General features: G+C 33.8%; 1 protein-coding gene across 2 annotated transcripts in view; it reads left to right on the top strand.

Moving 5' to 3' along the window:
• LOC106876779 (uncharacterized) overlaps window positions 1-11,696 on the top strand; it is a 790,885-nt gene that overhangs the window by 569,469 nt on the left and 209,720 nt on the right. For both annotated transcript variants that reach the window (XM_052973996.1, XM_052973995.1), the window contains exon 5: window positions 3,580-3,632. In XM_052973996.1, coding sequence (XP_052829956.1) covers window positions 3,580-3,632 — 53 coding nt within the window. The remainder of the gene's footprint in view (window positions 1-3,579; window positions 3,633-11,696) is intronic.

Below are 11,696 nucleotides of genomic sequence, written 5' to 3'. Positions count from 1 at the left end.
TCTCTGTTAACCAATTTGATGTTGAGTCATTCAAGCATTGCAACCGCACATCAGTAATGTTTCTAAGACACCATTCCTCTTGAAAACCTTCCACAAATTTTAGATATCGTATTCACATATACTTACACAAACATACAGACACACGCGTGCATACACACACATACACACACACCAGAACAGTTGCATTTAAAACTATTCTTTACATTCATATGTGAAGATTTATACACATTTATATTTGCGGAGTTATCTGTGTATGTATTCATGTGTGTCTTAATGCTTGCATTCATGCATGTGTATATCATATATATATATATATATATATATATATATATTCTGTGCATGAGAGTGTTTATGCATATATCTGTGTGTATATGTGTGAGTGTATGTATTGATATATATATATATATATATGTGTGTAAATATATATGTGTGTATGTATATATATATACATATATGTTTGTGTGTGTGTGTATACTCAATATACAAACAATCAAATATTCTGCCAGACAAACATATATTAAATGAAGCATTGGTTGTAGGCAGAAATCTATTCTATCTTCCACCAGCCTATTTTAAATTACCATTGATCTAATGATATCTAGATACTGTGAAAAAAAGACTTCCACACCTCTTCTTTCTTGTGAAATTGACTTAAAGAAGGGCAGTGTGATCTGTTGCTTGAACACTTCACTGATAAAATGACACGAGGTGAGGCAGGGGGCATAATAAAGAGACTTACCATAATCATCTTTTAAGTTTTAATCGTCTTTTTCCATCGAAAGTAAAGGTGCTTTATTGCTTTACACTTGACAGGCGCAGACACTCATACATACGTTCATACTTCACTCACACACACACATACATGGATACACACCGATTCCTACAGATACATAAATCCACTGAAACATCAATATATATATATATATATACATACATACATGCACACAATAAAACACATACATATATATACATATATATATATATACATACATCAATAGAGATATGTATATATATATATATATATATATATATATGTGTGTGTGTGTGTGTGTGTGTATATGTATATATTCATGTACATATACATTCAACAGTATATGATCATGAACTGTAGATCTTTCAAGGGCTTACTAGATGCAGATAAGTTCATGCATAAATATTGGTTCCTTGTGACTAAACACACCAAGGCATTATATATTTTGGGAGAGAAAAAAAATGTGATATTTAGAGGTTGATGGAATTTCCAAGGGCATTAAGGACATAAACGAAGTAAAGTGGGTTGTAGGAAGTGATATCACCTTATTGAACCCTTTTGTTTTGTTCAACACTGCTTTCGATTGGATATGAATAGTTAAATCAACCCCAGTTTTTGTAACCATGACCACTCACCAGGTACTCAAAATATTCTCCGTAGAAGATTGCCTTCAGATAAATATTTGAGGATGGTATAATAAAAGGTATTTTGTTGGTATATGAATGTAGCTTGGTGGTTAGATTATTTGGATCAGGGTCCTGAGTTTGATTCCGAACAGTGTAGTTTGTCCTTGAGCAAGTTCCTTTATTTCTCATTGCTCCAGTCTACTCAGCTGGCAAAAATGAGTAGTACCAGTAATTTCAAAGGGCCTTGTCACATTATGTGTTATGCTGAAGGTGGCAAGCTGCCAGAATCGTTAGCATGCCAGGTGAAATGTGTAGCATTATTTCGTCTGTCTTTATGTTCTGAGTTCAAATTCCGTTGAGGTCGACTTTGCCTTTCATCCTTTTGTGGTCGATAAATTAAGTACCAGTTACAAACTGGGGTCGATCTAATCCACCCACTCCCCAAAAATTTTGAGCCTTGTGCCAAGAGTAGAAAAGATTCTGTGTCATGCTGAATGTCTTTGTGAACTATGTTGTGAGTACATGTGTCTGTGGAGTGCTCAGCCATTTGTGCATTAATTTCATGAGCAGGCTGTTCCATTGATCAGATCAACTGGAGCCTTGTCATTGTAACTGACAGAGTGCCTGCAAGTATGTCAATTTATATAGTATAGAAAAAGATATAGTTTTAGATGGCATATGAACACAAAACGTTTGCTGATATATGGACAGTAAAATTTGGGATGGTTTGCTTTAAATGAAATATTGACATATTAAATGATATAGGGAAATATCTTGGTTGTGTGATATACAAACAGTTTACAGTTTTAGATGCTATGTGGAGAAATGAAATTTTTGCTGATGTATGGATATAAAATTTGATATGAATAGATTGTAGCTGGTATATGAAAAAATAACATTTTAGATGCTGTGTGGACAAATGATATTTTAGTTGGCATATGGACAGATAAATTTTGGTATATGAACAAATGATATTTTTATGGTATGTAGACAGAAAATTTAGATGGTGAATAAGCAGAAAACTGTTTGATTTATAGACATATAAATTTAGATGGTATTTAAAGAAATGAACCTTTGTATACATATGGTCAGATAAAAACTGTTATGTGTTATGATATAAAATTTTATATTTGGACAGATAAAAATCTATTATATGTTACATTTTATATATGATATATGGTCGGATAAAATCTTGAACTTGGACGAAGGCATTTTAAATGCTATATAAATAATTAAATAGATAAAATTTCAGAATCCACAATGCTTAACATTTTAGTTATGGATACATGAAACTTTTGATAGTGTACAAGCATTTTTAAATGATTCATAGACAGATAAATTTTTTAGCTGGTAAATAGATTGATATTTTAGGTAGTATATGGACAGATAGAATTATATATGTTACATGAACAAAAAGTATTTTAGGTGAATTATGATTATATCAAGTTAAATAGTGTATGAGCATACACATGTTTACATTGTAAATGTATAGATTGAATATTAGATGCTGGTGTATTCTCATAATAATGTATTGTATTATTAGCTAGTTAGATTTTAGATGGTCTATGATCAGTGAAATTTTTAATTGGTACATGGATAGATAAAACTTTAGACCATATATAATGATGTCAAACGGCTTCTGTCATGTGTAGTGTGGATCTGGCTATTTGCCTAAATCCATCAAGAATATTGCCTTGCCTACTACCTGTAGTTAAGGTCAGGCAGTTTTCCTTTCGTACTGTGGCTGTAATATTAGGTACTGTATGAGGAGCAAGATGGAAGGGACTGAAAACAAACACTTCATCCAATTCCTTATCAAATTCTTCAAGCTCCACTTGCAAATAATGTTTTGAGTGGAGAGGGAGGTGCTTTTCTTTACTCAATTTGCTAAAAGTTAAATGAAAAGTGGTAAGAACGGCATGTATGAATGGGCTTAAAATCAATGTGTACCTGTAGGTAGACAAACATGCCTGAGAGAGAGAAAGCACTTACCTTTGGGAGAAAGAGCAACTATGGAGTTATAAGCAGTTAGATTGGTTCTAACTGCTTATAACTCTTGTTGGGACTTATTCTTGTAATATAAATTTCATCTATTGCGGCTTGTGGCAAATAAAAAAATTATTATTGTCTTTTATTATTGATATTATTATTATTATTATTATTATTATTATTATTATTATTATTATTATTATTTTCTTACAGGATTTCAGAAATTGTCTCTTTTGGATCTTGTTCAACAAGCCGAAGCTTACTGAGTGAGTTAATTCTTTCTTCTTTTCCTCCTCCTCCTCCTCATCCCTGTGTGTGAGTCATAACTGGAGTCTTCTAGTGCTTATTATAAAAAAACATTACCCAGTTAAAAAATACTGTCCGGTTTCTGGATACTTTTAGAAAAATTTACTGTGTTGCAAGAATTTAGGCTGACCAAATCTCCAGTTCTCCAACTTTACTATTTCAGTCGTTTCTGTACACATCAGCCTACGTATGTAAAAACTAAAGTATCAGCTACATAAAAAAAATCACCATTTGGGAGGGGAGGGTAGCAAAAGACCGTGGTATCAAGAGTTCTTCATCAATAACTTAACAAGTATCATCATACTTCACCAATATCATGAAAAATAGCCCCCCCCAAAAAAAAAGAAACAAAAAAAGAAACAAGAAATGCTGATTCTCATATTATAAGCCATAAGAATCATGGTGACGGTCATCATAGCTATCATCACATCGTAAAACTCATCATCTTTCAAGCTCCCAATAGTAATGACGAGGAGGATGATGAGTAAGGATAATGATGAGGATGATCAATATTGCCATCAGTATCAGAAGCAAGGAAAAAGAAAAAAAGACAAAAAAAAACGAACGTAAACAAATAAAGATTGAATGAAACTAAAATTTTTCATTCCAGGATTAGGATTACAAGATTAAAAAGACGAGACTTACTTAGTATGTTGATAGACTTAGTTAATATAGCTTTGATCACCTGTTATTTTCTTGTCTAGACATAAGATATTTTATAAAAATCACCTTGGCACCGGTACAAAAATCATGATGATTCCTTAGGAGGCTTAAATGTTTGTTTTTACTTTAAATAAGTAAATAAATAAATACTTAGTCTATTTTATTTTATATAATTTCAATGTCTGACCTTATTACATTTATTTCAAGTGCCCAACGAAATAAATGTACATAATCCTTTCTATTCTGGGCACAAGGCCCGAAATTTTGGGGGAGGGGGCCAGTCGATTAAATAGACCCCAGTACGCAACTGGTACTTAATTTATCAACCCTGAAAGGATGAAAGGCAAAGTCGACCTCGGCGAAATTTGAACACAGAACGTAAAGACAGACGAAATACTGCTAAGCATTTCGCCCGGCGTGCTAACGTTTCGTATTTCTTTACTGCCCACAAGGGGCTAAACATAAAGAGGACAAACAAGGACAGACAAACGAATTAAGTCGATTACATCGACCCCAGTGCTTAACTGGTACTTAATTTATCGACCCCGAAAGGATGAAAGGTAAAGTCTACCTCGGCGGAATTTGAACTCAGAACGTAACGGCAGACGAAATACCGCTAAGCATTTCGCCCGGCGTGCTAACGTTTCTGCCAGCTCATCACCTGGCGCGCCAACGTTTCTGCCAGCTTGCCGTCTTAATATATGTACATAGCGCAAACACCCTGGCATGCAATCATACATAGACCCCAAATCTGCATACATAACACGAAAAATGTCACAAAGCATTTCTTCAGGCACACTAGCATTTCTATCAGTTCACCACCTTATCATTTTTTAAATATGACAAGCTTCTATACAGTTTCCATCAAGTAAATTTACATACAAGGTATTTGTTAACCTGGAGCTGTAGTAGAAGTCACTTGTCCCTTGTTATCGTACGTTATTTTATCGTCCCCTTCCCCAATATTTACTTTGAAATTGACAATTTACGTTGAGTCAAACGATGTCTAGCATCGAATATTTTCACATGCACACATACACGAAAATATTCCATGATAGACATCGTTTGATTCAGTGTAAATGATCAAATATCGATAGATAGGTAGATAGATAGATAGATAGATGATATTGATATAGTGATATGGATAAATACATACATACATACATACATGCATACATAAAGTACTATGAATGTGTATATATCTCGTTGTTCATGAGAGTATATAAGCATACATGGGTAAAATTGTTTTCATGTTTGTATTTATGCATATAATATGTATGTATGCATGCATGTATGTGTGGATGTATGTATGCATATATGTATGAATATGTTAATCATTTTATTGCAGTACACACATTATTAACAAAAGATTTCACACTAAGAGTAGATTAAAATAAAATACAACTGAAAACATTACAGGATTATATGTTACTACAATGTCATCTGTCGAATGTTCAAGATTGCAATGAAAACCACTGGTAAAATATTGCATATGCATAATGGAACTTAGGATAAAGGGAAGAGATCAGTGTAGAGAGATATAGGAAGGCAGTTACAGTGTACTGTAACACTAGTAAGATAAACAAAATGTTAAAATATAAGTTATATGATACATGAAAATGAATATATAAAATATAGTTGTCTGACTTACAGTATTAGATTATACAGAGAACATTTGTAAAGAAAACAATTGAAAGATGTAAACCAACAATAGCCATTTTAATTCAAGTGGAAGGTAAGGGAAAGGATCCAAGACCTCGCAGCCCTTTTGTTACCATATTTCTTTTGAAATACGTTGCTTTTGTTTCAATTAATTATGAAAATTATATTAAAATAAATTTGTCTATACTAAGTTAGTATGTGAAACTTTATTGAAAGGTTTTCATTTGAATCACTTTAAAACATGAAGTTTGGATCAAAGAACCAGGGGCATTTTAGGGGTGGGTTGGTATCGGAAAGGATTTTAGTATCATTTTAAAAGTTTGAAAAGAAATATAATAAAATTAAAATTAAGATTATTAAAGGATAATGGAGTACTGAATTATTCGAATTAATTTGAATGAAGAAAAGAAATTGATTATTTTTATGAAAAGAAAGAAATTACAGGCTTTGTGTTTTCATAACATTATCACACGTATTTCCAATGGGGTTTAATTTTTCAGAAAAGAAAATCATTCACATTTACAGTTCACTGTCCTCCACATTTAACGAATTTGTTTATGCTCACAACTAGAAATTAATAGAAAGTTTCGATTACGAAGAGAAAAAATTTAGCATATTTCATACTATTGAGAGAGACAAAGGAAAAAAAAATCTCGTTTGACTGGCTGAATAATTTGGCAAAACAGATTAATTATCGTTTAATGTCTTAATACAAATAAGAATTTTTTAAGGCTCCATATATATTTGGATATGCATGTAACAGTGCTTCTGAGATAATTACAAAATATTTATGATGAATATACTTAGTTTAAACCAAATGTAAATTAATCCAAGATAAGATTTATAGGCCGTTTCCGTTTTATAGATTTTTGTAAATAATTCTTTTAGATGTACATCTACATATGAGTAGTCATTCGCTTGAACATGCACATTTATTAGATTTTTAATTTTAGGGTAAAGAAGCAATCATAATTTTTGCTTTGGTTCATATTCTCCGAAGATTGTGCAAGATTAAGAATGATAGAGCGTATACTTTTATGGAATGTTCAGTAAACATATGATGCTCGAGCTTACAAGTGAAAATGAATTTACAGCAGCTTAAAACATATTTTAGCTACAGAAGTAGAGGTATTTCGGTTGTCCAGGGAATTAAGAGAGATCATATTTTTTTTCTCATTGTTAGTTTTTGAAATATCTTCATATTCACATAAATTATTTTCGTTAAATCCGTTCTGCTATAATAATGAGAAGCATCAACAAATACAGCTGGTAAAATGGACTGGAAATTCCATTGGAAATATCTTTATCAGATTATTTAATGTATTTGGAGTTTAGGGATCGAATAGACTCTCTCGGGTTTCTTAAGTGGGGAGAATTGTGACTTATATTTGAAAGTTACATCGAACGATTTGAGTATCTTAAAATAAAATTGAATTCGAACCAAATTTCTAAGTTAAATTCTTAGAACAACTTTTGGTGTCCCTTTCTTATATAATTTACATTTTAATTAGCATTTCTGGGGATAAAGTACTTTAACGTTTATGTGAAAATCACCAAAGATATATTGAAACTTAGTATGGAAATAGCTTAGCTATACAATATCATTTATTTTTGCTGAATATTTCGTTGATATTGATATAGAAAGATAGCTTTTTTACATATATACATTTACCGTAAATATAGCATGAAATTTCCAGCGTATATACTGATGATAAACTCAGAAATAGTAAGATATTTGGACTTATTTATAACATACACTGTATCTAATAAAAGGAATTCTTAAATAGAATGGAAGTAAATTTCGTTTAGAAAATTAAGTAAATTTATTATTTCATTAGAATATTTCTACCTTTTTTTACTTCTCTGCACATAATTATTTAGATTTACACTTCAGTTGCCTTATTAGCAACAGAAAATACTATTCCAGTATTCTTTCTCTGTTAGTTTTCTTCCTATTTACATTGTTCCCTTCCATTATTTCTAAAATGCCTGGTTTCGTTGTATATGCGATAAATTAACAACGATTTAAATTGCAGTTATGAGGATTAGATAATTGTTTCCAGCCATATCTGCAATTCTTATATATATGAAAGAAATTGTTGCATGCAGTGCTCAGGTGCACGGAAAACACATAAGACAACAGTGGAGAAACTGATCACTTTAGGAAAATTTAAAGCATATGATCATTAGATTAAATATGAATAAAAGTGTGACTGCATACCTAAAAATTTCACTTCACAATCATGTGACTTGGGTTTGATTCTACTGAGAGATACTTTGGGAAACTTCCTTTATCATATCCTTGGGTCAAACCAAGTCTATGAATGAATCTCACTAATCGAGAAGTCTAGATCGAAGTATATAGAGCAACACACCTTCTTTCCTTACTCAATTTAACAACAATTGTTCTGAGGGTTCCTTTCGTGGAGTGCGCTCTTTTACAGGCATATTATTGACTTACTAAATTAACTCTTACTGCAATAACCCATTAGTCGTTATTGTAATCAGGTAAAAACTGGTGTGATATACCAAATTATATTGCCACTTGACCCCGCCGCTGAAAATCACTGTCAAATCACATCTTAATGTTTCGAAACAAAAATTGAATAATATATTTCAAGATGGCCCCATATAGACTAGATTGTCATGGCTTGGACATCTTTAATGAAACATCTGCATGAATATGGCTGACTCTGGACTATACTACAAAAATAACAATGGGGACGTAACTCTTTCTGCTTTTACTCCCCTACTGGTCTCGGTGGTTCTGTCAAAAGAATAATGCTGATATTATTTTTTCTTCTCATGCTATGCAATAAAATAGTGGGGAGTGTATAATATGCTGGCCTGGTTTTACCGTGATAAAACACTTTTAAACACACATACACACATATATGCATCCATGTATGTATGTACGTATGTATATATGCATGCACTCTCTCTCTCTCTCTCTCACACACACACACACACACACACACACACACACACACACACACACACACACACACACACACACACACACACACACACACACACACACACATATATATATAAAAGATTTAATGGCAATGATGTGCTATACAAATATCTACTGCTATCGTAATTTTTACTGCAACTTTTGAATTCTATCAACAAGTTGGATATCAGAGATTACATTGCAGTAGCATAACCTATATTTAGCAAGTGATGGGTGTCTAATTTTAAAGGTGTGCCATGCAAATCTGTATTGGTATCTTAATGTAAGAAGCAACAGTGAAAAATCTAAACTATATATTTCAAAACAGTCGTGATGATTGAAAAACAGAAATACAAAATACAGTATTTGTATATATGAATGTCTGTGTATGTGTGCATGCGTGCGTACATATGCATATATACACACGCATATACATGTATGAGTGTGCCTATGTGTATATATATGTGTGTGTGTGTATGTATGTATGGACAATATTTTAGGAGAAAAAAGAAACCAAAACGGTAGGAAGAGAATAATAAACATTTATTTATCATAAATGTTATTTAATTCGTTCTTCTTCTCCACTCGACCGATTATCCATACATCTGTCTCTTCCTATAGAGAAAAGAGAGAAAGAGAGAGAGAGAGGAAAAGAGAAAAAGAATTAGAAGGAAAGAGATGTGTACATACAAAATGTTTGGGTGATTTCAATGGCATTAAAAGAAATACGAGAACAGAACAGAAAACAAACACACATATACATTCGCACATACTTAAGAATACAAAAAAATAGAGATGTATATCAATATTATTATATTATCAACAAATTATACATACATATACATAAATAGAAAAATACTATTGTATATATACTCTATTATTACCATTGAAGATTGCAGTGGACCTGATGAAACCAAGTGTGTGAAACTGACATATACACGCATACACAGGAGCTAGCGATTTGAGTCTCTTCCGTGGTCATTTGAGTTGCTAGAAATAGTAAGTTAACCACTCTCAAACCATGCCCTTTGTGTTTTGATAGTAACTTCAATATTGACAATATATAATTCTGGGTGCGTTATTTCTAAATACATACTGAAATAAATCGGCTGCTCATGATGTTCTAACATTCTTCTGAAGATAGGTTTTTGTTTTATCAAGATGACAAGATGGGGTAGACTTAAACGACAGCAATAACAAAGACGTTTTAATTACCACACATCTTAAGGCGTTTATGCAAAACGACAGTGCTTACACATCACTGAGATTTTGAAAACCGTCACATACTGTTTCTGCCTTTTCTTTATCAACATTGTCGTCATCGTCGTCATCAGCTCGGCTTAACACCACCACTGGGTACCTTGGTGCCTTTAACAGAATCCACTCTGGTGCATGTAGCCGGTTTGCGAATATCTTACTCCCAATAGTTTCGGAGACCCAGCAAGTGGGTCTTGGACATTGTATTCCTTTTCGACGTAAAATCAAATATATAATACAAGCATGTTACAATTGTCGCTGTCGTCATCATCAACAACAACAACAGCAACAACTACATCAGTGTCGTCGTCTTCGTCGTCGTCGTCATCATCAACGATCTCATGATCGTTATCACCTTCAAGGACGTCGTCGTCGTCTTCATTAACAGTACATCAACATCTTCGTCACCACTATCACCAGCACTATCAACAGTTCTATCATCATTCCTTCCATCTCCTCCTTCTTCTCCTCCTCCTCCTCATCATCATTATCGTCGTCGTCGTCATCGGCATCATCACCATCATCATTGCGTTTTGTGCAGCAGCTAATAGAATCAGTGACCGAATTTTGATTCGTGATTGCCTAAAGTAAAGTCATGTATGACAATCTCTCTCTCTTTCTAAACTCTCTCTCTCTCTCTCTAAACTCTCTCTCTCTCTCTCTCTCTCTCTGAACCTTATACTTTATCCCTTTATATCGTCCCCTCTCTGTTACCATCTCTGTCTCAAGCCCTGTTTCCTTTTCTTTCTTTCATTTCTCTCTCTCTCTCTCTCTTTCTGTCGCTTCGTCTCTCTTACTTCACCGCTGTTTTTATCTGTCTGTCTATCTGTCTGTCTCTCTCCCTCTTTCTATCGTACACTGTGTCTCTATCACTCTCTCTTTCTCTCGCTCTTCACCCTCCCACTCAATCTCAATCTGTGATCTTCCTTTCTCTGTCTTTGATTTTTCCTCCATCTCCTCTTCGTCCTTTTCTCTCCTATCCGCTCCCCTCCCTCTCTCTTCCACACACTTAGCTCTGAGGCTTTTGTGCTTTATTTAGAAGAAATGCTTATCATCGCCGTTCCAACCACAACCCACACCTTCAACCACATCATTGTCTCTCTACGACCAACTAAGTCCATCGCGGTTTTCATCACCAACCACCACCACCACCACCACTACTTTTGACACCACCACCGTCGTCATTTATGCTTCATCGCCACTGACACCGCTATCAAAGCTACGATCTTTATCATCATCATCATCAACATCATCATCGGCATCATCATCATCATCATCAACATCATCATCGGCATCATCATCATCATCATCGTCGGCAACCGCAACAGCATTGCCATGAATATTATCGTTCTTATTAGTGTTGCCCCAGTCCTTACGACCACTACAACCAACACCCTACAAGCAGCATCACCAACACCACCATCAGCACACAAGCCCCCCCAACCCCCCATCCCACCCAACCCCTCTCATTGCAATTACCATCGGT

This window comes from Octopus bimaculoides, chromosome 17 (genome assembly GCF_001194135.2).
Source record: "Octopus bimaculoides isolate UCB-OBI-ISO-001 chromosome 17, ASM119413v2, whole genome shotgun sequence".
Classification (NCBI taxonomy): Eukaryota; Metazoa; Mollusca; class Cephalopoda; order Octopoda; family Octopodidae; genus Octopus; species Octopus bimaculoides.
This window is presented reverse-complemented; position numbering and strand designations above follow the sequence as displayed.